Source organism: Conger conger, chromosome 10 (assembly GCF_963514075.1).
Source record: "Conger conger chromosome 10, fConCon1.1, whole genome shotgun sequence".
Lineage (NCBI taxonomy): Eukaryota > Metazoa > Chordata > Actinopteri > Anguilliformes > Congridae > Conger > Conger conger.
In genome coordinates this window covers 14,391,603-14,419,205 of record NC_083769.1, presented here as the reverse complement: position 1 = coordinate 14,419,205, position 27,603 = coordinate 14,391,603, and the positions used below count along the sequence as shown (strand labels likewise).

Genomic DNA, 27,603 nt, shown 5'->3' with positions numbered 1-27,603 from the left:
ACTCAGATAAACTCCGTCTCTGTCAGTCTGAGCTGTGAAATGGCTGAGACCAATATCTCGGTGGATCAGGACCAGTTCAGCTGTTCAATCTGTCTGGATCTACTGAAGGATCCAGTGACTATTGACTGTGGACACAGTTACTGTATGGCCTGTATTAAGGGCTGCTGGGATCAGGATGATCATATTGGTGTCTACAGCTGTCCGCAGTGCGGACAGACCTTCACCCCAAGGCCTGTTCTGGGCAGAAACACCATCCTGGCTGAAGTGGTGGAGAAACTGAAGAAGACAGGACTCCAAGCTGCTCCTCCTGCTCACTGTTACGCTGGACCTGGAGACGTGGCGTGTGATATCTGTACTGGGAGAAAGTGCAAAGCCATCAAGTCCTGTCTGGTGTGTCTGGCATCTTTCTGTGAAACTCACCTCCACCCTCACTATAAATCTCCTCCTCTTAAGAAACACAAACTGGTCAAAGTCACTGGAAACCTGCAGGAGAAGATCTGCTCTAATCATGACAAACTGTTGGAGGTTTTCTGTCGTAGCGATCAGCAGTGTATCTGTCTGCTGTGTGTGATGGATAAACACAGAGACCATGATACAGTCTCAGCTGCAGCAGAAAGGACTGAGAAACAGGTAAGAACTGGATTTCTTCACTGGCAAAATACACATACATTTTTAAATGCCCTAGTTTGTGAATAACGCTTTCGACGTGAGACACACGCATTTGCCTGTTTTCACACGCACAAGCAAATGCGTGTGTCTCAAGCCGAAAGCTTGAGAGTTGGCAGCTATGGAATAATATCACTCAGGTAGGCACGTTTTAAATGATGAAAGCACGATTAAACAACAACACTTACTTTTTATCTTATATATCGGTTAAAAAGGTAGGTAGGACTTTCCAGTTGCCACGTTCACGTTGTAATTTCATCATTAGCTACGAGCCTTGGAACTCACGAGCAAGCAAGCTAGTCTAATAATCATTCAAACGACGTTAACTCCATCATGCACATCTTACAAATATGTATTCTATTCATTTCTGAAGCAGGTAGTTACGTTTTGCATAGTTTTGGTAGTGATTAGTCAGACCCATTTCTTTGTAGCCAGTTTTCTAAAATTGTGATGTTTAAAATTGTATTATTGTTTGGGCATATTGCAGTGTGTTTTCCCTGTTAAAAACGAAAGTTTAAATCAATCAATCAATTTTGAATGGGAAATAAAAAGCAGCATGAACTCTGCTAGAATAGGCGAATACAGCTGTCTCCAATGAAAGGCAAACTACTCCTCTCCTCCCTGACCCTGTATTTAAGGTAGGTTTGTATGTGTGCATGTTTTTGAATATAATACTGCGGTTTCTTTGCCTCTTAGTGTGAAATCACTGTGTTTACTGTGTTTAAAATGTAGTTCAGTAGTTGTACCTTATGTCTCATTTATAAAATATATGCAGTGTAACAAAATGATACAGAACATGAAAACAGGAGGTAGTTTTGAAACGCCAAATTCAGGGGGCTTCTGTATCAAGCATGTGAGAGTCGGACTGCTCGAGAATTGTATTACTTCTAATGAAAGGTAAAACTGGCCCCTATGCTGATATTTTGGTTCTGGCCTAGGCTTTTAATTTGTGTTTGGGCTCAACATGTCAGTCATTAATTTTGACCATCTGCTCTGTTGGTTGCTGACAGTGCATGGAATAATGTGTTTCAGTAGAATTGTTAACAGGTCCCATGTTATGAACATAGTGTGTGATTATGGATGGTGGCTGTGTGGCAACATCGGGGTGGGAATAGTGTGTGTCGGTGAGGTGAGTATAATGTGTTTCAGTAGAATTGAAACAGGTCTCATGTTATGAACATAGTGTGTGATTATGGATGGTGGTGTTGTGGCAACATCGGGGTGGGAATAGTGTGTGTCAGTGAGGTGAGTACCCTCTCTTGGGCCGAGGCCCAAAATGTACAGCCCTGATTCCTTAGGGCTTGCTGGAGTGTCTTCACAAGTGTTTTTAATCCTGGATCGTGTATGTTTCTTCACAGAAGCAGCTGGGGGCGATACAGAGTAAATTCCAGCAGAGAATCCAGGAGAGAGAGAAGGAGCTGCAGGATCTGAGACAGGCTGTGCAGTCACTCAAGGTGGGTACTGACCAGAGGAGAAGACAACAGCTGGCTGCTGAAAGAACCATTTAATTTATGGTTGGCTGGTGTTTTTGCATTTTTATTTATTTTTTGTTTAACATGTATTATTGTTTTGGCATGTCGCAGTGTGTTTTCCCTGTTAAAATAAAAGATTCAATCAATCAGTCAATTTTTATTGATCCTGAATTCATTACACAAGGAACTGGAACCTGACACAGTTTTAACTCTTGGTCAATTTACGTGTCCAATATTAACCTTAGTTACAAAGGAATTCAATTGTTTTTGAATGTGTTTTTATTAAATTATTGTCCTTGTGATCTTTTATTATTTGTGGGGGGGTTTTTTATTTCATTTGTATTTATTATTCATTTGATGACTGTTATTATACTTTTTAATTCACTATATTGTTTAGAAATTATTGTGGAATCTGTGTCTCTCCTCACAGTGCTCTGCACAGACAGCAGTGGAGGACAGTGAGAGGATCTTTACTGAGCTGATGCGCTCCATTAAAAGAAGGCGCTCTGAGGTGAAAGAGCTGATCAGAGATGAGGAGAAGGCTGAAGTGAGTCGGTATGAGGGACTCCTGGAGCGACTGGAGCAGGAGATTGCTGAGCTGAGGAGGAGAGAGGCTGAGCTGGAGCAGCTTTCACACACAGAGGATCACATCCATTTCCTCCAGGTAACATCACTGGCTTTCTGGCAATCTGCACTGTATACACTGTACATACATGGTGAGGTGTGTTCCTCTTTTACAAAGATCTGCTCCTGGTATCTGCACAGCAATCTGTGTTCACTGTCTGTCTCTTTCTGTCTGTCTGTCTGTCTGTCTGTCTGCAGAGCTGTCAGTCCCTCTGTGTCCCTCCTGGACCTGGAGACTTACCCAGCATCACTGTCAGTCCAAACGTCTCTTTTGAGGCTGTGAGGAAATCTGTTTCTGAACTGAAAGAGCGACTGGAGGATGTTTTCAAGGTGGAGTTCAAAGTTTGTGGAAGAGGTTGGTGGACAAACCCTGCTGCAGAAAGTGTGTTTAGTCACTGCACACAACACAGTGGTGAGGTGATCTGCCTAAGATTCACTCTTTCAACATGAAAGGAACTCTCACAGGTTATATATTATTAATGAGAGGGATGAGTGACACTTCAGTCTGTCTCACAGGTTATATATGACAGTGTAGAGGGACATTTAAACCCTCCTAATATATTATACAGTTTTGCATTACCTTCTGTGTTGGTGGGTCAAAGTTAAACACAAGAATAAATATTATCATGCAATATTGTTTTTTTTACCTCATACTCTAACTAACTCATAATATATTCGTAACCTTGCAATCACTTTTTTTTCATGCTTCCCAAACCGATTTTCATTACACTGCAACACTCGTTTTCATGGTAAAAATCTTTTTCTAAATTCAGGATTTATTTTCTGGAAAGAGGTTGGTGGACAAACCCTGCTGCAGAAAGTGTGTTTAGTCACTGCACACAACACACTGGTGAGGTGATCTGCCTAAGATTCACTCTTACAACATGAAAGGAACTTACACACATTATATATTATTAATGAGAGGGGTGAGTGACATTTCAGTCTGTCTATCTCACAGGTTATGTGTTGTCTTTATCTGTGATATTTACATGTGTATTAGGATATTTAGTTTGCTTAGGTAAGCGGTGTTTAGCTAGGTAAGCAGTGTTTGGCTAGGTAAGCAGTGTTTGGCTAGGTAAGCGGTTTGTTCATACATTTGCGTGTTGCGGTATCACAATAAATAATAAAAATAATAATACAAAAAAATCAAATAAGCCCTGGTCCTGATCTTTCTTGTGTGGGTAGCAGTTGAAATTGTACTTCCCTCGAGGGTCTTTCAGCGCACTTATCCCTGGTTATGGGTATGCACTTTGCTCTTAGTTGTACGTCGTTCTGGAAATGCCATTAATGTAATGTAATGTAACTACCATCAACCAAAGTACTATACAATTTCTAATAACTCAGTGAGCAATTTATTCGGTAGGCCTCTACACCAGCTTGGTAATGCAAAGATTTTGTCAGTCAATCTTTTGTCAGTCAATGGTGCAAAAACCAAAAACATCCAGTTAGGAGCAGTTTGCAGGGAAAAACGCATTGTTATGAGAGAGGTCAGAGGAGAAGGGCCAGACTGGTTGAAGGTGACAGTAAAGCAAATAACCACGCATTTAAACAGTGGTATGCAGAAGAGCATTGTGCATCAAAAATGGATAAGCTGGGGTCCAAAAAATATTTTATTTTGGTTTAAAAAAACAGGAATTGTCAACAAGCTATTCTTTCCAGGACTTTTGGCAGTTTGAAGAATTATATTTATAAAAATATCTGAATTATTACATTAATTACACTCCATTACATTACATTTACATTAATGGCATTTGGCAGACGCTCTTATCCAGAGCGACGTACAACAAATGACCAGGGATAAGTGCGCTGAAAGACCCTAGAGGGAAGTAAAATTTCAACTGCTACCTGTACAACAAAGATTTTTTTTTTCTTTTTTTTTTTCAACGAACAAATAAACAAACAAACAAACAAAGCAAAAGTGACCAAACTTAACTATCCAAACACTGCTTACCTAGCCAACTTAAAATACTGACACACAAAGTAAATCACAAAGACAACAATTAAGGTTCACAGGGAGGTAGGGAGGGACGGGGAGAGGTGTTGCTTGAAGAGGTGCGTCTTCAGTTTGCGCTTGAAGGTGGGGAGAGATTCTTCAGTTCTCACCTCAACGGGGATTTCGTTCCACCACCATGGAGCCCAAACAGACAGTAGTCGTGAGCGTGAGGTGGAGGTTTGGAGAGGGGGAGGTGCCAAGCGGCCTGTGGAGGCTGAATTAAGAGGTCTGACAGGGGTGTAGGGTCTGATGACTTTTTGTAGGTAAGCTGGGGAAGACCCCTTAACTGCTTGGAAGGCTAGCACCAATGTTTTGAATTTGATGCAAGCCATGACAGGCAGCCAGTGGAGGGAAGTAAGCAGGGGGGTGACATGTGAGTATTTAGGAAGGTTGATTCTGGATAAGTTGGAGGGGTCTGATGGCGGATGCTGGGAGGCCAGCCAAGAGGGAATTGAGGACAGAACCATCGCTTGGACCAGGAGCTGGGTCGAGTAGGGGGTGAGAAAGGGGCGGATTCTCCGTATGTTGTATAGAATGCAATTATGTTTATAACCAGACAATTCCAAGTACAGGATTCTCTTTGATTATCTATCTCTTTCCATTGAAGAGGCTGTGTCTCTTTCTCCTTGTGTTTGTGTGTGTGCTCTCTCTCCTCCGTATCGACGTCATGATCACAGATATGATCAATAACCTCATAGACAGTCTGATGGTGCTGCAGAATGAAATTGACAAAAACTCAAACAAGCCTTATTAAAAGATACCAATGTTGCCGGACATCTTTACATTACATTACATTACGTGGCATTTAGCAGACGCTCTTATCCAGAGCGACGTACAACAAAGTGCAAATCAATCACAAGAACAAGTGCAAAAGTAGACCTGAGAGGACAGTACAGTTCCGAGTCCTAGTGTAAACATACAGAAATTCAGAACCCTTGAAGAGTACAATCAACATTCAAACTAGCATACCACTGTTGGCAGCTAGAATACAACAACAGCCAATAAAAACAACAATACCTATACAAGTAACAATATCTATACATAAGTGCCATTACAGTCTAAGGCTAATCACAGTGATTGTGAGTTGGGGAGGGAAAGGTGTAGCCTGAAGAGATGGGTCTTCAGTCTGCGCTTGAAGGAGGTCAGAGACTCTGCCGTTCTGACATTCACCGGGAGGTCATTCCACCACCGTGGGACCAGGACAGACAGCAGTCGCGAGCGTGAAGTGCAGGTGTGGTGAGGGGGAGGCGCCAGACAGCACGAAGTGGCAGAACGGAGGGGTCATGTTGGTGTATAGGTCTTGATAAGGGATTGAATATACACAGGGGCTGATCCTTTAACTGCCTGGTATGCGAGCACCAAAGTTTTAAATTTGATGCGAGCCATAACAGGCAGCCAGTGGAGGTTGCTGAGCAGGGGGGAGACATGTGAATGTCTGGGAACATTGAATACCAGACGGGCTGCAGCATTCTGGATGAGTTGTAGGGGTCTGATGGCAGATGCTGGAAGGCCAGCCAGCAGAGAATTGCAATAGTCCAGGCGGGACAGGACCATTGCTTGAACAAGGAGCTGAGTGGAGTAGGTGGTGAGAAAGGGTCGGATCCCCTGGATGTTGTACAGGAAGAACCTGCACGCCCGGGTCACCGTAGCGATGTTCTTGGAGAAGGATAGCCTGTTGTCCATCACCACTTTCTTGCACTAGGGGATGAGGTCACTGTGGTATCCCCTAGTGAGATGGAGAAATCAGAGAAGGGAGAGGTTAAAGCAGGGATGAAGATCACCTCCGTCTTATCTGGGTTGAGCTTTAGATGGTGGTTGCCCATCCAGCTCTGGATGTCTCTCAGGCAGGCGGAGATACGGGTAGAGACCTGTGTGTCTGATGGGGGGAAGGAGAGAAAGAGTTGGGTGTCATCGGCATAACAATGATAGGAGATGCCATGAGCAAAGATAACATGGCCAAGGGATCTCGTGTAGATGGAGAAGAGGAGGGGTCCGAGGACTGAGCCCTGGGGGACTCCTGTAACAAGGGGGCGAGGGGTTGACACTCCTCCAGCCCAGGACACCTGGGAGGACCGGCCGGAGAGATAAGATTGGATCCACTCTAAGGCTGTGCCACAGATCCCTGTAGATGCCAGGGAGGCTAAGAGGATGGAGTGGTTGACTGTGTCGAACGCCGCAGAGAGGTCATGAAGGATCAGGACAGAGGAGAGAGAGGTTGCTCGTGCAGCCTGAAGGGACTCCTTGACAGAGAGGAGTGCAGTCTCCGTCAAGTGGCCAGGTCTGAAGCCGGACTGGTGGGGGTCCAGCAGGTTATTCTGAGAGAGGAAGGAAGAGAGTTGGTTGGAGGCGGCTCGTTCAATGAATTTGGATAGAAAAGGAAGGAGAGATACCGGATGGTAGTTTTGAATGCAGGAGGGGACAAGAGTGGGTTTCTTTAGGAGCGGGGTGATGTAGGCCCTCTTGAATGATGAGGGAAAGCAGCCATAGGACAGAGAGGAGTTAACAAGGGAGGTGACAAACGGGAGGATGTCAGGCGTGATTGCCTGAAAGAGGTTTGAGGGGATGGGGTCCAGGGCACAAGTAGTAGGGGAGAGCAGGAGGTGAGATCTGTGTGATGTTATTCATGCCTATCTCCCACAAGATGACACTGTGCTATAGCCTGGTGGTTAAGGTGGCTAAGGTGACCTGGAGGGTTGGTGGTTCAATCCCCAGCAGCCACAATAACATCAGTGCAGCTGCTGGGCCCTTGAGTAAGGCCTTTAAACTCACATTTGGATTGACCCTTGGATGTGTAGTCTAATCAACTGTAAGTCTCTTTGGAGAAAAAGTCCACTAAATAATTCATTAATGTGCTGGTCTGTGAGAAAGAAATGGGTTCCTGTGATGCTGCATGTGGCCATAATATTATGAGGAGCAGTTGTGATGACAGAGCAAGAGCTATTCTTTTTGACTGTGTGTGGGAGAGATGGATCAGGTTAATTTAGTGTGTGTGTCAGTGTCCAAATTCTGCCAGAAAATTTGGTGTCTTCACAAGTATTTCAGATCTTTAGATTCAATTTTAGATCCATGAAACGCCCCACAACTTCAACGCTGCATGCCATGCCATCCACAGCCAATATTCTCTGCCAGGTATTTGACCTGGAACATGACAGGTGTAACATTTCTTTTAGAGACCTTCAGAAACAAAATGGTGACCATCGGTTTTCTTTTGTTTACATTGCTGAGGATATCATGAAGTCTTGTTCCCATTCAAAAAAATAGATGGTATTTACACAGCTTAACCTGAAAATGGGTCAGATTTGACCCTAAGACAACAGAAGGGTTAAAGTTCTCACAAGTTTTATGTGTAAACAGGGATGAAACCTGTCAAAGCAGCCAGTATGTTAGGCTCCAAAAGAAGAGTTTTATGTGTGAACAGGGATGAAACCTGTCAAAGCAGCCAGTATGTTAGGGGGCAGTCTTTCTGGCTACAGCACGACCCTGAATGTTTTCATTCAAAATTCCTCAGCAGTTTTATGATGAAACCATCCTGTCTCATCTCTTTGCTCTGTTTTAGTGTAACAGCTGATACTGACACTGTATTCTGGGTGATATCATTTAACTGCAATTTTTAAAGAAATAAGTATAGATTTCTCCAGGATATTATAAAAATAGAAAAATCTTTCGGAGTTGAACATTCTTGTGATCTCTGTCTCCACAGTGGAAGAAGTCTCTGTTCTAGAGCCCCAGACCAGACAGGACCTCTTACAATGTGAGTCTGTAATTAGGCCTTAAATCAATGAATGAAGCAACGAGAGATTAAGAGGGAATATGAAGAAATAGATTATTTGTATCATTTTCTTTTTTCATGACTGACTTGCTTTAAGGGTCTTGTACATCAGATCTCAATTCAGGTGCAGTCATCCTGCTATTAAGCATATTGATCATATATGATAATATATGTCCTGTAGTAGGATGGCGTTGAGAAAGTTACCAATATGCAGTAATATAAAATAATTAAGATCATAGTCATAGTGGTTGAAAATTCATTACGAAGGGAAAAATAGTTCAAAAGTAACTTAAAGAAGACAAGCAAGTTTAAAAAGCTTTAAACCTCTTAGACATGAACAATAAAGAAAATCTGAGATTTAAATACATAAAATATGAAAGATTTATAAAATATGTCTGATGTGTAAAATATGTGAGTGGAGCTCTCCTCTCTTCTCCTTCATCAGATGGCTGTCAGCTCACACTGGACCCCAACACAGCGCACAGAGACCTCCGTCTGTCTGAGGGGAACAGAGAGGTGACCCGTGTGGGAGAGATCCAGTCATATCCTGATCATCCAGAGAGATTTGAGCACTACCTCCAAGTGTTGTGCAGAGAGGGTGTGTCTGGATGCTGTTACTGGGAGACTGAGAGGAGTGGGGATGGGGTTTCTATAGCAGTGTCACATAAAGAGATCAGCAGGAAAGGGCGGGGTTATGACTGTGGAATGGGATGTAATAACAAGTCCTGGAGTTTGTTCTGCTCTCCCTCCCGTTACTCTTTCAGTCACAATAATGAGAGCGCTGAAATCCCTGTTCCCTCCTCCTCCAGAATAGGAGTGTACCTGGATCATAGGGCAGGAACTCTGTCCTTCTACAGCGTCTCTGACACAATGACCCTCCTGCACAGAGTCCAGACCACATTCACTCAGCCCCTCTATCCTGGGTTTGGGGTTCATTGGTATAGATCCTCTGTAAAACTGTGTGATCTGGGATGAGGCAGAGAAAATGAGACAGAAAGGGAATTACATGTCACTAAATATGTTAATTCAGTTGATTTAGATAAAAATAGAGTCCAGACCACATTCACTCAGCCCATCTATCCTGGGTTTTGCCTGCATTGCCATTGTGTTTATGGCTACATTTATGGTCGCTAGCCACTGAGAATTTTTACCTACAAACAGCCCTCCACCTAAATAAATATATAAATAAGCGATGTAACTGCTGAGCTATCTACCCTGAATAAAGTGTGTCTGTGTGTGTGCAGGTGGGTGGTGGAGGCCAAAAAAAATATTAAAATATATCCTTATATATTATGAGAGTGGAGGGACGGTTTATTTTGGCTCAGATCATGGTCTGATTTGCTGAAGCCGATGACGACATGCAGACCCATAGCGTGTGGCTTCAGAACAGCGTACGTTTCAGAACAGCGTACGTTTCAGAACGTTTCCAGACAGATGCTGGTCGCCCAAGAAGGAAGCCCTTTACAATGGATTCTCTTGTTCTGGATGTGCCGAACGGATTATTTCATTTGAACCCGGATACTGTTTTTTGTTTGCAAGGTTTTTCACACACAGGTTTCTTTGATCTCACTTTTTATTCTGATTCTGCCTGCTATGATTTCTACCTGCATCTTGCTGCCTGGAAGTACAAACCTCTATTGGCCGGAGTCCAGGTGTGTCAACTTTACACGCAGAAGCTTCAGCTTTTGACCGTTCATCTTTAAAATCCTTTTCTAAAAGACATTATTTGTTTTTGTCAGTCTACTGCACTGATGTACGTGAGGAGATCAGACATAGAGGCACAGGTAAAGCAGGAGGAGAATAGTTTTGGCTATCATCAGGCCAAAGAAAGGGATTGTAGAGGAGGTTTTTTTAGGGGGATTCATGGGAAATGTGTTTGATGCAAATGGTTGTATGTACAAATAAATCATTGTGCGACATGTCTAGATTATTACTCTATCTTTCTATCTGACAAATTATGAAGGGTCATATTTTATGTTTGTCCTCAGAACCGACCTCACAGCAGGAACAACATCATCCTTTCCCAGTCATGGAGGAGAAAATGGCTTTTTCTGCCTATCATTGCCCCGACTGTCATAATCCTCAGTTCAAGCAGCAGCTTCAGTGGACTCAGAGACAGAATTCTTAAATTGCTCACACAAATCAGAAAAGTTCATAACATTAGAAGCCATACACCACCAGGAACAATGGGAAAAGCACGTCTCTAGGGAGTTCCATATGCGTGTGTTTACTTGTCCAATATTGACGGAAAGCCTCCGCCACCAATTCATAGGCATTAAGCATTGCTCCTTTAGCCTCACAGGGCACCTTTAATGTTAATGAAACTACTAAGAATGTTAATTACGTTCATTCATTTTAATTAGGCTAGCAATTTTAACTAAACCTCCTTTTTTGCGTCAACTGTGGTTATATGCAGAGTGGCAACATGGCTCAGGCAGTAAGAGCAGTCGTCTGGCAGTCGGAGGGTTGCCGGTTCGATCCCCTGCCCGGGAGCAAATATTATTCAGGCAACAGCGTTCCCTTTTAGGCTACGTGAATCAATGCAGATTGTTTTAGAATTGCTTAGCTTACCAATTTCAATCAACAAAGAGATGAAATCTTTTTCTGGCCTGGAATGTCCGCTGACATTTATAAGTGGGTGAGTAAGCACCAAGCATATAGTTATTTTGATAAGAGCTTACCAAAACAACAATCTTACTTTGGAGAGTAGATAGCTGATGTTCTGTGGAACTCGACTTTGCATTGGGAGATTAAAAAATGTAAAGAATAAAAGGCGTGTAAATTCTGACAGGAAAATGCTATTGTTATGTTACTTTCTGCTCTTAATTATTTAATCAGTGCAATCGTATCTTGACCTGACATTTATAATGTATAAGCAGCAGCTAATACGAAAACAGTGTGAGTACCAGTACCAGTGTGAATACCAGTGTGAGTACCAGTGTGAATGCGAGTCCAGCATTTATTTGAGGAGACTACTTCAGCTGCCCACAGTCAGTGAGGACTATCTTCTTACTCGGTCTGCCGGTTTTTGAGCCGAGTTCTCCCATCTTTTTAACAACATCCATGCCGTCTTTGACGAAGCCAAAGACCACGTGCTTGAAATCGAGGTGCTCCGCTTTCTTCAGGGTGATGAAGAACTGGGAGTTGTTGGTGTCACGGCCGCGGTTCGCCATGGAGAGCAGGCCCGGGCCTGTGTGCTTCACGTCAAAGTTCTCATCCTCAAACTTCTCCCCGAAGATTGACTTTCCTCCGGTCCCGTCCTGCTTGGTAATGTCTCCACCCTGGCAGTGGGGAAGGTCACAAATATTAAAGGCCAGACTTAAAAGGGCTCCAGGAGGGCTTTTGTCAGTGTTCCGTGTTCCTGATGCACACTCACACTATAATAGAGATGCTCCCATCAGGATTTTTTAATTATTATTATTATTATTGGTCTTGACCAGTTTTCAACCATTTCGCTTGATTAACAATACAGTGATTAACAGTGATAGTCAACACCATCAGATAGAACCAGTTCTCAATTTGGTTATTAGGCAAGCACTAAAATCCATCATTTCAATGGCAAAATTGTGCACATTTTATGAACATTACTGTGCTGAAAAATAACAAGGTAGGCTCGTTAAAATTGTGCTGTGCTGCCACAACTGGAGCAGTGCAGTTTCTCTGAATTCTATATAATATAGCTAGTTCTTCAAATGTGAGGCATGTCAATTTTTTTAAATATAAATGACCAGCAGCCATTTAAACACTATCGACTATGTAGTTGTTTGGGTTAGAAATTTAATTTAATATGTACATTTTTATGTGCAACTAAAATGCTAAGAATCAGTGACCAGTGTTTATGTGGCAACTATCAGTATTAGCCTAAAGCATGCTACAAAGCATCCCCCTTCATGCATGACACTCAACATCTCACATACTCAGAAGTTGCTCAGATTTTTTGCATCATTATATTGGTTGTTTGGATTGGCCAATTTAGAGATCACTAATCCCACATTCAGCGCGAATGTCGGCCAATGTGTTTCGGAAGTAATAATATGCATGCACGCATATAAACTAAGCATGCTCAACACGCAGGAAACTCTCGTATCCACGGTGCTGCCCACCTGACACATAGCGTCCGGGATGATGCGGTGGAAAATGGAGTCGCGGTAGCCGAATCCCAGCTCCCCAGTGCACAGGGCACGGAAGTTGTCGGCAGTCTTGGGCACGATGTGGGAGAAGAGCTCCATGGTGATCCTTCCCAGAGGCTCTCCGTCGGCAGTGATGCAGAAGAACACCACGGGGTTCCCCATCCGGGAATGCTCCGGGACCCGAGATCGCTGGGGCAGGAGGTTCATGCACTCCTCAAACTTCTTCCTGAAGTTTTCTGCCAGTTCTGCAGTCTTGAACTTTGCAGCCAGCTGCTCGATCTTTCCGCTGCCCTCTGCAGGGAGGGAATACATGAGATCAAATACAACATTTCATCCTCCCATTGGAGTTTTTGCAGTTTGATTATGGTCATTCTCAAGTGGCGTGATTTTCAGATTCATTAATGGGATCAATGCTTTCCAAGTTGTCACTTCAGTCTGTTCTCAACAGGAGGTTGCCGTTTCGAATTCCAGACAATTACACCCTCGTGCAAGCCGCTAAACCTGGAGCAAAATGCTTAACCGTTGGCCTGGTTCAAGGTTCAAGGATGTGCCATCAAAGTAAACATGAGTTGAAGTTAGCAAATGTTCACATTCACTTGCTCCTGTAACTGACTGAAAGGGCAGTGTTCCAAAAAACAAGTTCCAAAGACAAAGAGGGAAAAGGTAAATAGAAGATCAGTCAGCTGTTGTAAAACAATCCAAAAGAATATATACACTCCCTGGTGAACTTTCCCATCTGGCCATCTTCATCAATATCATCACTAGACTGAACAGAACTTTACATTTAAAGTCAGTTATTATTCCAAGGGAACAGTTTGACACACACTTTCTCCTTGTTGAAAGCAAGTCTGGTTTTAGAGGCGTTCTATACCTGCGTAGTCTGTGGCAGTCCAGACCAGGGCATTGGGGGAGGTGTTCATGGGCTTGATTTCCATGCCCTGGGTGATGATGTGGTTGGCGCAGACGTTGAGCACCCGGTCCCGTCTCATCACCAGGCGGTGGAACCTCTTTTGTGGGTGGTGGAGGATCTTGATGTCCCCCACCCCACGCTCTTTCCACTGGTTGAATTTACAGTCCCACCGGTACAACTTGGCCCGCTCTTTAAACAGGACCTCCTCGTCTTCCTCTCCAGACTTGGCCTCCACCTGATGAGCACAGGTACGTTTTTCATGGCCTGTAGCCAAAAACAGGTGTTATGTACCCCAAACTCGAGTACTTGAGTAATCGCCAAGACCGATCAGAAAATATCCCATCACTCATAGCAACCCTGATCAACTATAGCCAATAAAAACAAAATGCGGCATTTCAGCTTGACCGAATGGAGACCCTACCTCTGGCAGTGAGGGGAGAGGCCTAAAGTGAACGTCAGTGACTTCTCTATCACCAATGTCCTCCTTATCACCTCCATTCTGGGTCCCTGGAGCCCCACCAAACACCGTTGCCCCTGCATTTGCCCAGGAGAAGTGCACATCTGAAGTGGAGACCCTTCGTTTACAGCTTGAGCATGCAGACTGAATCACTCCCAGCATAGCAAAGCTGCACTAGTGCAGTCTGGAGTCAATACTCAACCATCAACCCACTGAAGCAGGATGAGAAACCCAAGGACCCCCAAGAAGATATTTTCATAGACATAACAATCGAAACAGCTTTGGCTAAAACTGTACTTCACTCCAAAGAATGTTTACATACCATTTGCCTTTTGATAACTACAAACATATGAAAATGTGTACAAAATGTTCAAATATACAGTACTGTGCAAAAGTCTTAGGCACCTGTATAACATTCTGTACAGATACGATTCTTTCAAAAATAATTCAATGAAACTGGTACTATAAATTTGACACTACATTTTAGTAATTTGGCAGAATAATTAAAAACTGAATCAAATCAATATTTTTTTGCGACCACCCTTCGGCGTTAAAACTGCATCACTTCTCTGAGATATAGAACTGCAGGACAGCGTTGGCTAAGACAATCAGCAGAGAAGTTGTTCCATGCATGTTGGACAACTTCCACAGACTTGCTTCTGATCTCAGAAAGCCTTGATCAAGTTTTTATGTAAAAAGTAGTCAATTGCTTCCAGTAATATGTTACTTTTTTAAATGAAATACAGAAATGTCTCTCTGACATTAAATCTTTTGGAAAATGAATATTTGGAAATCTCAAATGTGTTCTTTCACACAAAAAAATAAACATACATATAATAAAATCTAGGGTGCCTCAGACTTGTGCACAGTACTGTATACTGTACCTTGCTTCAGAAAAATCGAATCGCTGTTGTTCTTAGCTAGGTCTGCGAATGAGAATCTCCCCAGGCTGTCAGTACTGCCAAAAACAAATGGAGCAGGAGGCTCTGTGGGAGAAACAAAGCACCCGTCATGGAAACGGCCGCAGCTCTAGAAATCACTTGCATTCAACAAACACTCGTCTGGGCTGGAGTAATATCATTTTTACTCTGCCGTCACTCTGGAGACGTTCCATTAACAGGAGCTGTGGGCGTGAGAGCGTCATGCCTTGGCTCGTAGAACCGGCTCCAGGCTCGGGGCCCTGTTCCGAGGTCCGGGCAATCGGGACGCTACCCTGGGCAGTAGGGGCGGTGAGGGAAGTAGCTTCAGTGGAGGAATTGGGTTGGGGCGTGACCTGTTCCTCTACTGCTGGGGTGTCTCTCCTGCTGGAGACAACGTGATTGGCAACATCGCTCTCTCCCATCCTCTTCTGCTGCACCTCAGGAGAGAGAGGCAACTTCAGACCTCACTTTGCATCCCCACAGGAACACATGCAAAGGCTGGCTAATACAGAAACCTTCAGAAGAGAGATGCATGAATAAAACAGCACTGTACACTTAACCCCTGGCACTACAAACATACTGAGAAGTAGCCACCAGGGCACAGGTTTACTCAAAACATGGCTCCCTTACATTTCTACAAATTGGCTCTCTATATAAATAGCAATAGGAATTCTGTGGTGGGCAACAGGCTAAGATGCAGCAGACTTGCGGTTGCAGTTCGTTGCAGTTGCACACCGAGGGGTTCAATTCCCGGTCCTGCCAAAAAGCTGAGTTTGGCCAGCTCTCGTGGAGCAGCATAATTGGCTCGCTGCTCCAGGGGAGGGACCTGGCAGGGTTAGTGGGATCACCGCATACAGCGGCCCGGGCCTCGGAGTAACGGTCTAATTGAGACGAGACGGCTTGGAGAAGGCGTGTGGCTCTCAGGGTCGCAAGATTACATTACATTACATTACATTGCATGGCATTTAGCAGACACTCTTATCCAGAGCGACGTACAACGAAGTGCAGATCAAAGATCCTACTGGGCCACCGAGGGTCGTAAGGCGGTGTATCCCCAGCTAGCACTAATTGGATTAGATTGTGTAGAATTGGCTACCAAACTGGGAGAAAAATGGAAAAAGAAAAAAGTTTAATTTGCTAAAATAAATAGGTGGAAAAATGAAAATATTTCAGCACTTTATAATGGATAATTAAAGCGACTGGTATTCATTCAATCTGTAATATTTCTGTACAAAAAGAAGCAAGCTGAAGATGTGAAACTGGCTGTGATTGTGTATGCAGCAGTGACGCTGAATCTGAAGGATGGACGATCTGACCAGGGCTTCCTGCTCTTTTCTGTGCTCCGGCTCGTCATCCTCTCCCCGGTCCCTTTCCTCCCTGCAGGAGGAGGTGGGGGGCAGCTGAAGGAGTGTGGCTCTCTCCTGCTCCTCAGGCTTGGGCTTCTTCTCCCACACTGTCACACACTCTGCATCTCTCTCTCCCGCGGGGGGGTCAGTGGGCACTGAAATTCGAGGCATCAGTCAGTCAGCATTGGTGTGCCTTCTGTTGTACGGTGACAATATTTATACTCTACACTGAGTTACTGTCACGTTGGGCTGTACTCTGACTGTACTCATACTCAACACAGAGTTATTGCCACGTGGCTGTACTCTGACTATTCTCTACACTGAGACCATTAGTAAATGTAAGTTATGTTTGTGTGTGTGTGTGTACTTCTGATTATGTCTATGTGACATAATAAAAGACTTACTGCTACACAAATTATTGATATATTAAGTAATTTTAACTGCACAAATGATTATTTTCTCATCAACCATGATTTTTAAATAAAGAAATCTAACTAAAAAGTATTTTAGTAGTTCAAACCTGTTTGAGAGATTTTGACTAATTCCACCTTGAAAACACCCTCCAGTCGTTCTTTCAGTTCAGAGACAGATTTCCTCACAGCCTCAAAAGAGACAATTGGACTAACAGTGATGCTGGGAAAGTCTCCAGGTCCAGGAGGGGCACAGAGGGACTGACAGCTCTGCAGATAGACAGACAGAAAGAGACAGACAGTGAACACAGATTGCTGTGCAGATACCAGGAGCAGATCTTTGTAAAAGAGGAACACACCTCACCATGTATGTACAGTGTACACAGTGCAGACTGTCAGAGAGCCAGTGATGTTACCTGGAGGAAATGGATGTGATCCTCTGTGTGTGAAAGCTGCTCCAGCTCAGCCTCTCTCCTCCTCAGCTCAGCAATCTCCTGCTCCAGTCGCTCCAGGAGTCCTTCAGCCCGACTCACTTCAGCCTTCTCCTGATCTCTGATCAGCTCTTTCACCTCAGAGAGCCTTTTCTCAATGGAGCGGATCAGCTCAGTAAAGATCCTGTCACTGTCCTCCACTGCTGTCTGTGCAGAGCACTGTTAGGAGAAACAGAAGGAGGAGGGTTGTACATTTTAACTAGGCCTTTCACTCTGCTCTTACTGGGACCCCAGACAGCCTGTTCCCCACAGTGTGGTTCAGTGGAATTGTGCCCCACTGAATTGGATGGAAAGTGACCCAACACTGGGCTCCTCACTGGCTGACTAGAGGAGAGCCCTGACTAATGGCTCTTCCAGCAGCCAGCTGTTGTCTTCTCCTCTGGTCAGTACCCACCCTGAGTGACTGCACAGCCTGTCTCAGATCCTGCAGCTCCTTCTCTCTCTCCTGGATTCTCTGCTGGAACTTACTCTTTGTCACCCCCAGCTGTTTCTGTGGACAGATTTTTTTTGTATCATATTACAACGTTGATTTTCCGTATTTCAGATTATATAAAATACCACGATTGGTGTGCAGGTCAGTGTGTAGAAGTGTACAGCCCTTATAGGTAAAGCTTCGAAACTGTGTGAGTGAACTAGCTGGTTCAGCTATGTATATTCCCATTCAGGGAGTCAATAGTGTGTTGAGGGGTATGAACAGAGCTGTCACAGAGAGTTGGGTTCACTTCCTGCTCTTATGGCTTTATCACTGTGGATAGGTACTAATGTGTAAGCGTAACAGGTGAGAAATAGGTTTAACAGGTTTGAACCCCGGCCTCTCACTTGTCCAAATTATTTGTTGAACGAACGTGTTACCAGTCAGCTAAAGACAAGCTCGCCCCTAGCCAAGGGCAACAACGTTCTTTTGAATTTGAGGGTTACGTAATCGGGGAGTGTTGTTGCGCGATAACCTGCTACCAGCCTTCGCTACATAAGCAGCCTACTAATACCCAATATTAGTACCTTTTACAAGCAAAACTTATTTATTAAACCCATGGCTAGGGGTAGAATTTCATGCACCTATATGGTGCCACCCCAGAGACAAGCTTTTGTGCCTTTTTTTTAGAGTGCAGGAGAATATCCATAATGTATATTGGAAAACACAGTGTTGTCCAATACATTTTCGGAACCTGTCTAAACATTTAAAAATAAAATCTCTTAAATAAGGAAACCCAATGAAACACACTTCAAAATAAAATATATTTCATGAAAATATTAATCAAATGTAACAAAACAAAACACAGATCATAAACTTACATATTGTGGAAATTAGCCAATATATTATGTCATCACTATAAAAAGTATTGTATGTGTTTCTGTCCTTACCTGTTTCTCAGTCCTTTCTGCTGCAGCTGAGACTGTTTTATGGCCACTGTGTTCATCGATCACACACAGATAACAGATACACTGTTGATCGGTACGACAGTAAATCTCCAGCAGTTTGTCATGATGAGAGCAGATCTTCTCCTGCAGGTTTCCAAATGCATCAATCAACTTATGTTTCTTTATTGAATGGAGTTCATCATGAAGTTTCAGGTGAGTTTCACAGTAAGATGCCAGACACACCAGACAGGACTTGACAGCTTTGCGCTTTCTCCCAGTACAGATATCACACACCACATCTCCAGTTCCAGCGTAACTGTGAGCAGGAGGAGCAGCTTGGAGTCCTGTCTTCTTCAGTTTCTCCACCACTTCAGCCAACATGGTGTTTCTGCCCAGAACAGGCCTTAAGGTGAAGGTCTGTCTGCACTGGGGACAGCTGTAAACACCAATATGATCATCCTTATCCCAGCAGCCCTTAATACAACCCATACAGTAACTGTGTCCACAGTGAATAGTGACAGGATCCTTCAATAGATCCAGACATATTTGACATCGGAACTGGTCCTGATCCAGTAAAACTCCACCTTCAGCCATTTCACTGCTCACACTGGAAGAGACAGAGATTTGTTTAATTCCTCTGAAAGCAACAAGTTTAGTTTCATTTCTCTGAAACTGCGTGATAGGAAATGGCCACAGCTACAGGAGGTGTGGTGTTGGACTGAGGCCAGGCTGAGCAGAGTTGAACAAGAATATCACAAGCACATATGACAGTGTGATGATCACTTATTCAACAAACTGCATGGGGAATGGATATCATGCGTCTACTGTGCAGAAACATATTTTAGACTGTACTTTATGCTTAGTTTATTTACTTGCATAGGTAAGTCAATAATAAAAAAAAAAGGTATAATAATTTTTTTTTTTTAACCGAGCCATACGCAAACATACTTCTGCACACACTCACAAACACATTCAACAGACTCAGAAACTTGTACACACAAACAACATTGTCACACACACACACACCACTGGGCGTTATATTGGGACATCCAAACCCCACATGCATAACCCAGTCTGGCAGGTGGGGCTCGTTTTGCGGGAGGGAGGCAGGGTAATCCAAGGTCCACACCTGGGCTACATGATGAATTAGAGTTGAGTTCAGGAGAGCTGTGTTTCTGGATCTGCAACTAAGTGTTTTCGTAGTGTCAATCTCTTCAATCCACCCAGGGGTGTATCACGACGTTTGACACTCGGTTTTTAATAATGACAACAACACACGCAGTGCTGTATCTGGCTGTATTTTCAGTTACCATTCACGCGCGTTGCCGTGTAATAAATTATACGGTTTTTTTTTTGGTTTTTTTTTACTTAATACGGTTGTATATATCACTGTAAGTGTCTTAATTCTTGTGAATTGTTGGTGTTCTCGTTGGTAATTTCCTTAAATTATTTGAGTTGTTTCTTTACATTTCTTTGCTAGAAGAACGGAACCGCTAGGTCTTACAAGACGTGCTGTGGTCCTAGCATTTGGCTAATGAAATGGTTATTTCGGTTGGAGTGGACCCAGTGCCGCTGAGTCCGGATAAAAACGTCCAAATATGAATCTTAAATTACATACTGTGACAGAAACGGTTATGTGAAAAGGCCATACATTTCTCATATAAACTGTGTTTTGATCCAGAAACCATATATGGGCAACGGTTTAGCACTGGCTTACGTCAGAGCTCCGTGAAGTAGCCAATTGTTGCTGGCCACAATTGGAGACTTCTGGTTCGCATTTTTCAAAATAAAGGTTCGGTGAATAAAATGATTTAATTTCGTCGTTTTTCTTTTTAAAATCGATAACGTTGCATATAATTGTGATGTAATTGCAGTGTTGGGCAGCCATGCATTGCTATGGACTGTCAGTTGCCAACCAGCTTATTTGCATAGCCATGCATGCCCATACCACACTGTAAACACAGCAGCAATTGCTGGGGACATGATTTTTAAGTTGTATAAGAAATGCATTTAAACAATGGTAATTTTGTGAAAAGGCGCAGAAAACGCGGTCACTATGTTCTAATTATTTAAGGTTACTGCGCAGGTTTTATTTTGACGGAAAATCGCAGGAAGTTTAGCCCGGACGTTCTGTACCTAAATTAGCTATATCTTTTGACAACAATATCCAATATTTTTTCATTATATGTCCGACAAGTTGAAAATTGACATTTTTACGATGAGTAGCTTTTGAGAACGAGAGCTTTGTTTGACACCTGTGGCATAGCTGCCAACTCTCACGCTTTCGTCGTGAGACACACGCATTTGCCTGTTTTCACACGCACATGCAAATGCGTGTGTCTCACGCCGAAAGCGTGAGAGTTGGCAGCTATGCTGTGGCAGTCTCCATCTGCACCTGCTCTATCTATGTACCAGCGGCACACTGATGTTACATTAAATCACTCTTTCTCAAAAAATACTCATCGTAGAAATGTCAACTTGGTATGGAAATGCTCAAAATAGTTTCAGCTTGTCGGACAGATAATAAAAAATATATAGGATATTGTTGTCAAAAGATATAGCTAAAATATCCAATTCCCTATCCCCGAGAACGGGCGTGGTGATGTGTTGCCGGTCTGGTCTATATGGATTTATTTATTATCTGCCTTTTTTACAAGTTTACAATTTAGCCTATTGTTAGTTATTTGATGCACGTTGTATGACAGCCTACTGTTAAATGCCATTGAGGTTATTGTTTTATGACTCTAAATAAACTCAACTGAAATGTTTAATTTGGTAAAAACTGCTGTATTTCACCGTCACTTCAGAGTTGAGAAAATGTCAGTGTTTTGCTGGCTAGCTGTCCGTCCTTTCTACTGTGGGCCAAACCTAGAGCCTGAACTTAATTGCAGGGTTCCTGGGCCCTTTACACCGTGCTGGGCTAGGTTTAAACAGGGCTCATCCAGGAACTCATGCCCCACTACAAGCCCTCCCCACTACATGGCCGTTTACCACACTGAAGGACAATTATTTCCTCATAACTGACTCGTTCATAGGGTATTATTCCGCTTATACCACAACTAACTTGTAGCTAACTAAAGAACTTGTAGCTAACAAAGTAATGTAGCTACAGACTAATTTTTTATTTATAAACAAATGTATTCATTGAGACATAATGGGAACAGGAGAAAAAATAGTCCCTGTTGCTGAGAAAAATAATCTTCACACAGCCTGAAATTGTCTGCTGCAACTAAAAACCAGCTGCCATTATCTCCAAAGAAAAATTCACACGCTCACCTTCGGAAAAATGAAATATAATGTTCGGCTATTAAGTAATAGCTCACAAAATAATAGAGAAGTAAAGCGGATGTATCGGGAACACAAGGGCAATTGGGGAGAAAAACCTCATGCGCGAATGTGATGGTATGTCATGTGAGACTGGATATCCCAGGATAGATTACTATCTTTGTTGATGCATTTGTGATACAAATCGGACCGTACGCTTGTCACTACAAAATGCTTAAAAAAGCAAAGAAAAGCTGCATAGCAATTTGCAGATGATCTGGAGCCTTGTAGTTTTGTGTTTGTAGATTTAATGCTGAATTTGCTTATATGAAGTTGTTGTTGCTGATGAAATCCGCTAGCATCATCTCTGGCCGTGTCTAAATATATTCCTCTATGTTTGCAATTTCTGTTGTTATACAGAGTGAATTACAGATAGTAAACGTTTGATCATTTTCTCCACTCTCACTCGTGTGTTGTAAGTAGGGATGTGTATCGTTAGGATTTTATTGATACCGATACCAATACCGATACTCCTTATTGGTGCCGGTATTTATCGATACTCTTATCGATACCACGGCGTGTAATTTAGAGTATAAAATAAAGACGTTACAAGATGGTAAAAGATTCAATCGTTTTTTATTACCACAAGGGGGGTAACACCAGCAACATCATTAAACAACTTACAGCACCTGCCTTTTAAGCCCTTAGCAAGTCAACATGTGCAGTGTGAGGTATGTCAAAAAAAACGAGCAGGCAGCTCCATACAGCCTTAAAGGTAAATGTCAATGTGATAATGCTTCAACAGAACAGAAACTTAACTTAAAATTACAAATGCTTCTCAGAATAGGTGAAATAAAATAAAAACCTAGGGAGATGACCAAAGCCCTTGCCTACATGTTCAACCCAACAGACACATACATGTAAACAGAACAGTGTAGGGGAGGCGCTTCTCCTGACACATTTAGCCCTAACTGTTTTTGTTAAGGAAAAGCAACATACCTATTTACTTTCTCTGGCAGCAGCTGAGATCACTCTGGACAGAGTGATGTCACGCTATACACTCAGATAAAATGGCGCTGTGCATGTTTTAAAAAAGGGTAATTTAATTACTTATTATTTTAAATCCAGCTTTACTGGCAGTCTTAAACCTTTAAGGATGTATATATTGTGAATCAATCCTGTAAATGATGCCAACTTAATCTAGTATTTCACTTCCTGCCTGCACGGAGGAGGGCACGGTGTTGTTAGCGTCTGCCTGGTTGCTAACTTTAGATGCGTTGTTTTGGCAGTCAAACACGCCGCACTCCTTCAGCTTTATGCTATGGGTCGACTGCAAGTGTTTCATGATGTTGCTGGTGTTACCCCCCTTTGACGCAACTACTTTCTTGCATATATTGCATTGAGCCGAGGATTCATTGAGTTTGATGAAGTGAGCCCATACCCTGGAGCGCTTAGCTCTTACGGCCGACATATTGACTACAAGAGAAAACAACGGGGCGCTGCGTCATAACTTGTCGACGGCAGCAGTGTCATAATTACGCGACGGTTAGGTAGACTCTTAAAAAATACCGAAAACAGTATCGTTTGTCCAGAATCTTTAGCGGTACTCTGGTACCGACCAATTAGGAACCGGTACCAAAAAATACCGATGTTGCGCGCATTGATATTTTTTGCATATTTTAGGTGTGAAGAAATGTACTCACCTGTTAGATCGGTTCTAATTAGCAAAGTTATATAAAAATATTGCACGCCCACGTGACACGTCTCGGTCAATCAGAATGCCGTATTTACCTTAGGTCTTCGGTTCTTTTTCAGTGCCGTGGTAAAATTGTTGATACTAGCTATAGCAGCCTAGGAATGTACACATGATGACAAAACATATATATTAATTATGAGGCTTTTTAAAATCACTATGTATTTGCAATAAGCTGCCTTGCCATCCTCAAGTACTTGTGTACCTGTGCTCTTGTGTTCTCATCAGCTTAACTTACAAATGCACCAACAAGTCAACTACTTGTAATAAATTAACAGATTTCATGTTCTTGTAAAACGGACTTGCACTATAACGTCATGACAAACGGTAATCTGACACGCATGTGATTACCAGCAGCAACTGAGTGAGCTATCTATGTTAGCTATCTATGTTATAGCAGAAACATGGAGACTATTTGTTACACGTATTTGTGGTTAACATATGTTGGTATAGTTTTGCAGTATTAAGGTTAAGATAAGAGAAAATTTGATATTCACGGTTGACGTTAGTTGACTCCAGTCAGCGATGTCAGCTAGAAAATGTATTTGTATGCCCTCATTACCTGCTGCATTGTATTTTTTGCTAGATAGCTTAAGCTCTTTCAGATTTGACTGCACATTTAAAATTCCAATTTTTCTTTGCAACGCAATGACTACTGGGAACAAAAAGTGCGCTCCAAAGCCGAGTTGAATTTTTGGTCCTCCCAACAACAAGAGAACCTCCGGTGAATTCGATGTGAAGCTGCCAGTTTTGGTTTTGTACTTGAGTTTGGGACTTACTTGTTCACTAACTTGTTCACTTACTTGACCACTTCCGCGCTTTATTTACACACTGACTAGTCCACAAGTCTACAAATTGAGACACAGCCAATATCTGTATCAGTGATCCTCTCCGCTCTTTCTCCTGGTGCATGTCTGTCAATTGAATGAACTTAATTGGCATGGCAAAACAAAATATACTGTACTTATTATTGCCAAAGCATACAATGTTATGAAAACAGACATTTAACATTGAACAATACTTGAACATTAAAGACTAGAAACAAATGAACAGTAACCATACATTAAAACAAGAACTTTCATGTTATTGGGGGATTAAGAAATAAGAATGGGAAAAAATAAAGATGAAATGTATCACAAAAATATAAATGATAATAATAATAATGCTGATTATAAGGCAGATATTCTCATACTGTGTAATAATGCATACAAATTTTAAATGGAATAGAAATAAATAAGTATGGGCGATGCAGTTTTTTCTTTTGTGCTCCAGATCACTCACTGTCTCTAAAATGCTGGCAGGCAGTGATGTATTGTGCTGCCAGTTCCCAGCAGTTCTTCTCTCCTAAGAGGATGGGGAGTATATTGTCTGGTTTTTAAATTGAGGGTATCTCTGATTTATTTTGGAGAAATATTTATTTCTAATTTCAATGTATTTTTCATATTTTGTCTGTCACCCACTGCTAGTGTCTCGGTCTGCCAGTTCAATCCAAATGGGGTTTTATTGGCATTTGTTTATTATATATTACAAGTTGATATAATAAATCTATATCACGTTTGAGAAGAATCAGTCAGAGACATATGGCAAACAATATTCATGTTTGGTATCATTTTCCTTGGCTCAACGCAACTGGTGCAGTGGTCTAATTTCTGCAACAGTATACTAGGACATACTAGGGAATATTTCTTTTTTTATTTTAATTTTTCCCTTTTTCTCCCAATTTGGTAGCCAATTGTACCCCGTCTGATTCAATTAGAGCTAGTATTAGATACACCACCCACACCCCGTCCCTCGGCGGCACAAAGGAGAGTGACACGCCTTCTTCAAGCTGTCTCGTCTCATGCTCGTTCTTCCGTAATTCCAAGGCGCCCGAGGTGCTTATGTTGTGCAGCGATCTACTAACCCTGCCAAGTCCCTCCCTCTGGAGCAGCAGGCCAGTTATGCTGCTCCACTTGAGTCGGCCAAACTTGGCTTTTGGCAGGACCAGGAATCAAACCCCAGTCCCTGGTGTGCAACTGCAGTGAACTGCAACCGCAAGTCCACTGTGTCTTAGCCTGTTGCGCCACTGCGGCCACCCAGGGGGACAACGTTTCATGTTTGTCACATCATGTTTTTCATGTTTAGTTATTGTCTTAGTTACGTTATTGTCATGTCACGCATTATGTTAGTCTAGTCTTGCCATGTTTTTATGTTTTATTTCTTGTTACGTTTCATTGTCGTGTCATGTTATGTTTCATGTTTAGTTCTTGTTACCATTTATTTCCTAGTCTTGCCATGTCATCCTAGTCTTGCCATGTCGCTAACTTGTTATGTCATGATTTATGTTTTTTTCATGTTATGTGGTTCTGTTCATTGATTAGCATACACTTTTTTGTGTCTTTCTGCAAACCTTGCATTCCTGCTTTATCTCTCTCCCTTTCTGTCACTCACACCCTAATTGTTTCAATGTCCTTCTTACTAATCTACTAACTTTAGATCAGGGTAATACTAACATTCTAACCATGTGTTCATGTTACCTTATGTTTTTTGTGCATGTCATTTACAAATTTACTAACGCTAGGGTAGGATAGGTTTATTACTAACTTTTACTAATTACCTCATTAATTTGTCAGTCCTCCACACCTGATTTCCATTCTCATCCTGCTCTCAAGCTAATTGTCTGCACCTGTCTACACCTGCATATATAGCTCAGTTCCATGTCTTGTCTTTGCGAAATTGTTGCCCCTTGTTCGTCAGTGCGCCTCTTTAGCGGTTTTTGTCAAGCCATTTGTCTACCTGTTACGATCCAAGCCTGTTTATTGACCAAAGATTATTGACTTCTGTTTTGTTGACCATTGCCTGCCTGTCCCACGACTTTGCCAGCTGTCTTTGAGCTTTTGCCGTCATCGACCCTGAGCCTGCCTACTGTCTGCCTGTACTTCTGCCCCGCTGACAGCTTTCCTGGCTACCAGACTTTTTGCATGGTGTACCGATTACGAGACTGCCTTCTCCCTCAGTACTGCACCTTGGTTTTGGCTAGATTTTTCATGTACGAACATTGCTTGTTTTTGACTACGCTCTCTGGATATACCCCGAATAAAGCCCTGACGGGACTTAACTACACCATTTCTGAGTCATGCATTTTGGGTCCAAACCCCCCACGCACCCGTCTCAGGTGTGGCAACATCGGGGTGGGAATATTGTGTGTCGGTGAGGTGAGTACCCTCTGCTTGGGCCGAGGCCCAAAATGTACGGCCCTGATTCCTTAGGGCTTGCTGGAGTGTCTTCACCAGTGTTTTTAAACCTGGATTGTGTGTGTTTCTTCACAGAAGCAGCTGGGGGTGACACAAAGAAAATTCCAGCAGAGAATGAAGGAGAGAGAGAAGGCGCTGCAGGATCTGAGACAGGCTGTGCAGTCACTCAAGGTGGGTACTGATCAGAGGAGAATACAACAGCTGGCTGCTGGAAGAGCCATTTCAGGGCTCAGTCTGTGCTCTCCTCCAGTCAGTGAGGAGCCCAGTGTTGGGTCACTTTCCAGCCTTGTGGGGCTCAATGCCACTGAGCCACGCTGTGGGAAACAGGCTGCCTGGGGTCCCAGTAAGAGCTGAGTGAAAGGCCTAGTTGCTGTTCATCATTCTGCACATCGATTTTTACACATATCTTTTTGTAACCTGTTAAAGGTTTTGTAGAACACAGCGGCCCTGTGTGCTATACAGGGTAATTCCAAAAATTCCATTACTGGATTATTGCCCAGAATTATTTGGTCCTTATTGATACAGTCTCTAATTTGTAAGTATTTCCAGAAATTACCTTTGCTTTCCAAATCATATTTTTGCACAAGTTCAGAAAATGATATAAACACTCCATCCACATACAGGTCACTCATCCTGTATATCCCTTTTATAAGCCATTGATTCCAATAAACAGTCTTTTTACCAATACGTATGGTAGGATTGTGCCATATAGGCATATGATTGTCTTAAGTGTGACACACCACACATCTTGTGCACTTCTCTCCAGACTTAGAATGAGATAGTACTGGATTTGAAGAGTAATCATA

The 27,603-nt window shown here is 42.7% G+C and overlaps 2 protein-coding genes and 1 gene segment (V, D, J or C); 1 reads left to right on the top strand and 2 right to left on the bottom strand.

Annotated features, from left to right (window-relative positions):
• Positions 1 to 27,603, bottom strand: part of LOC133138129 (Ig kappa chain V-III region MOPC 63-like) — a 340,842-nt gene that overhangs the window by 278,858 nt on the left and 34,381 nt on the right.
• LOC133138106 (tripartite motif-containing protein 16-like) lies at positions 28 to 10,445 on the top strand. The gene is made up of 6 exons (XM_061256567.1): positions 28 to 630; positions 2,025 to 2,120; positions 2,569 to 2,802; positions 2,961 to 3,117; positions 8,456 to 8,506; positions 8,970 to 10,445. Exons 1-6 carry the CDS (start codon positions 40 to 42, stop codon positions 9,497 to 9,499), a joined length of 1,659 nt encoding a protein of 552 aa, XP_061112551.1. The 5' UTR covers positions 28 to 39; the 3' UTR covers positions 9,500 to 10,445.
• LOC133138099 (E3 SUMO-protein ligase RanBP2-like) lies at positions 9,419 to 19,189 on the bottom strand. Of its 4 annotated transcripts, none has more exons than XM_061256557.1 (12): positions 18,551 to 19,189; positions 17,583 to 17,678; positions 17,114 to 17,347; positions 16,808 to 16,967; positions 16,258 to 16,442; positions 15,168 to 15,372; positions 14,906 to 15,007; positions 13,986 to 14,098; positions 13,526 to 13,799; positions 12,628 to 12,947; positions 11,461 to 11,805; positions 9,419 to 9,490 (listed from the first exon to the last, which is right to left on the bottom strand). In XM_061256557.1, the coding sequence occupies exons 1-11, from the start codon at positions 19,139 to 19,141 to the stop codon at positions 11,497 to 11,499; spliced, it is 2,589 nt and encodes an 862-aa protein (XP_061112541.1). In that variant the 5' UTR covers positions 19,142 to 19,189; the 3' UTR covers positions 9,419 to 9,490; positions 11,461 to 11,496. The 4 variants fall into 4 exon arrangements, with proteins under 4 accessions (XP_061112541.1, XP_061112543.1, XP_061112540.1 ...); XM_061256559.1 differs by lacking the exon at positions 9,419 to 9,490 and having other exon boundaries at positions 10,317 to 11,805; positions 18,551 to 18,691; positions 18,791 to 19,189; XM_061256556.1 differs by lacking the exon at positions 9,419 to 9,490 and having other exon boundaries at positions 10,317 to 11,805.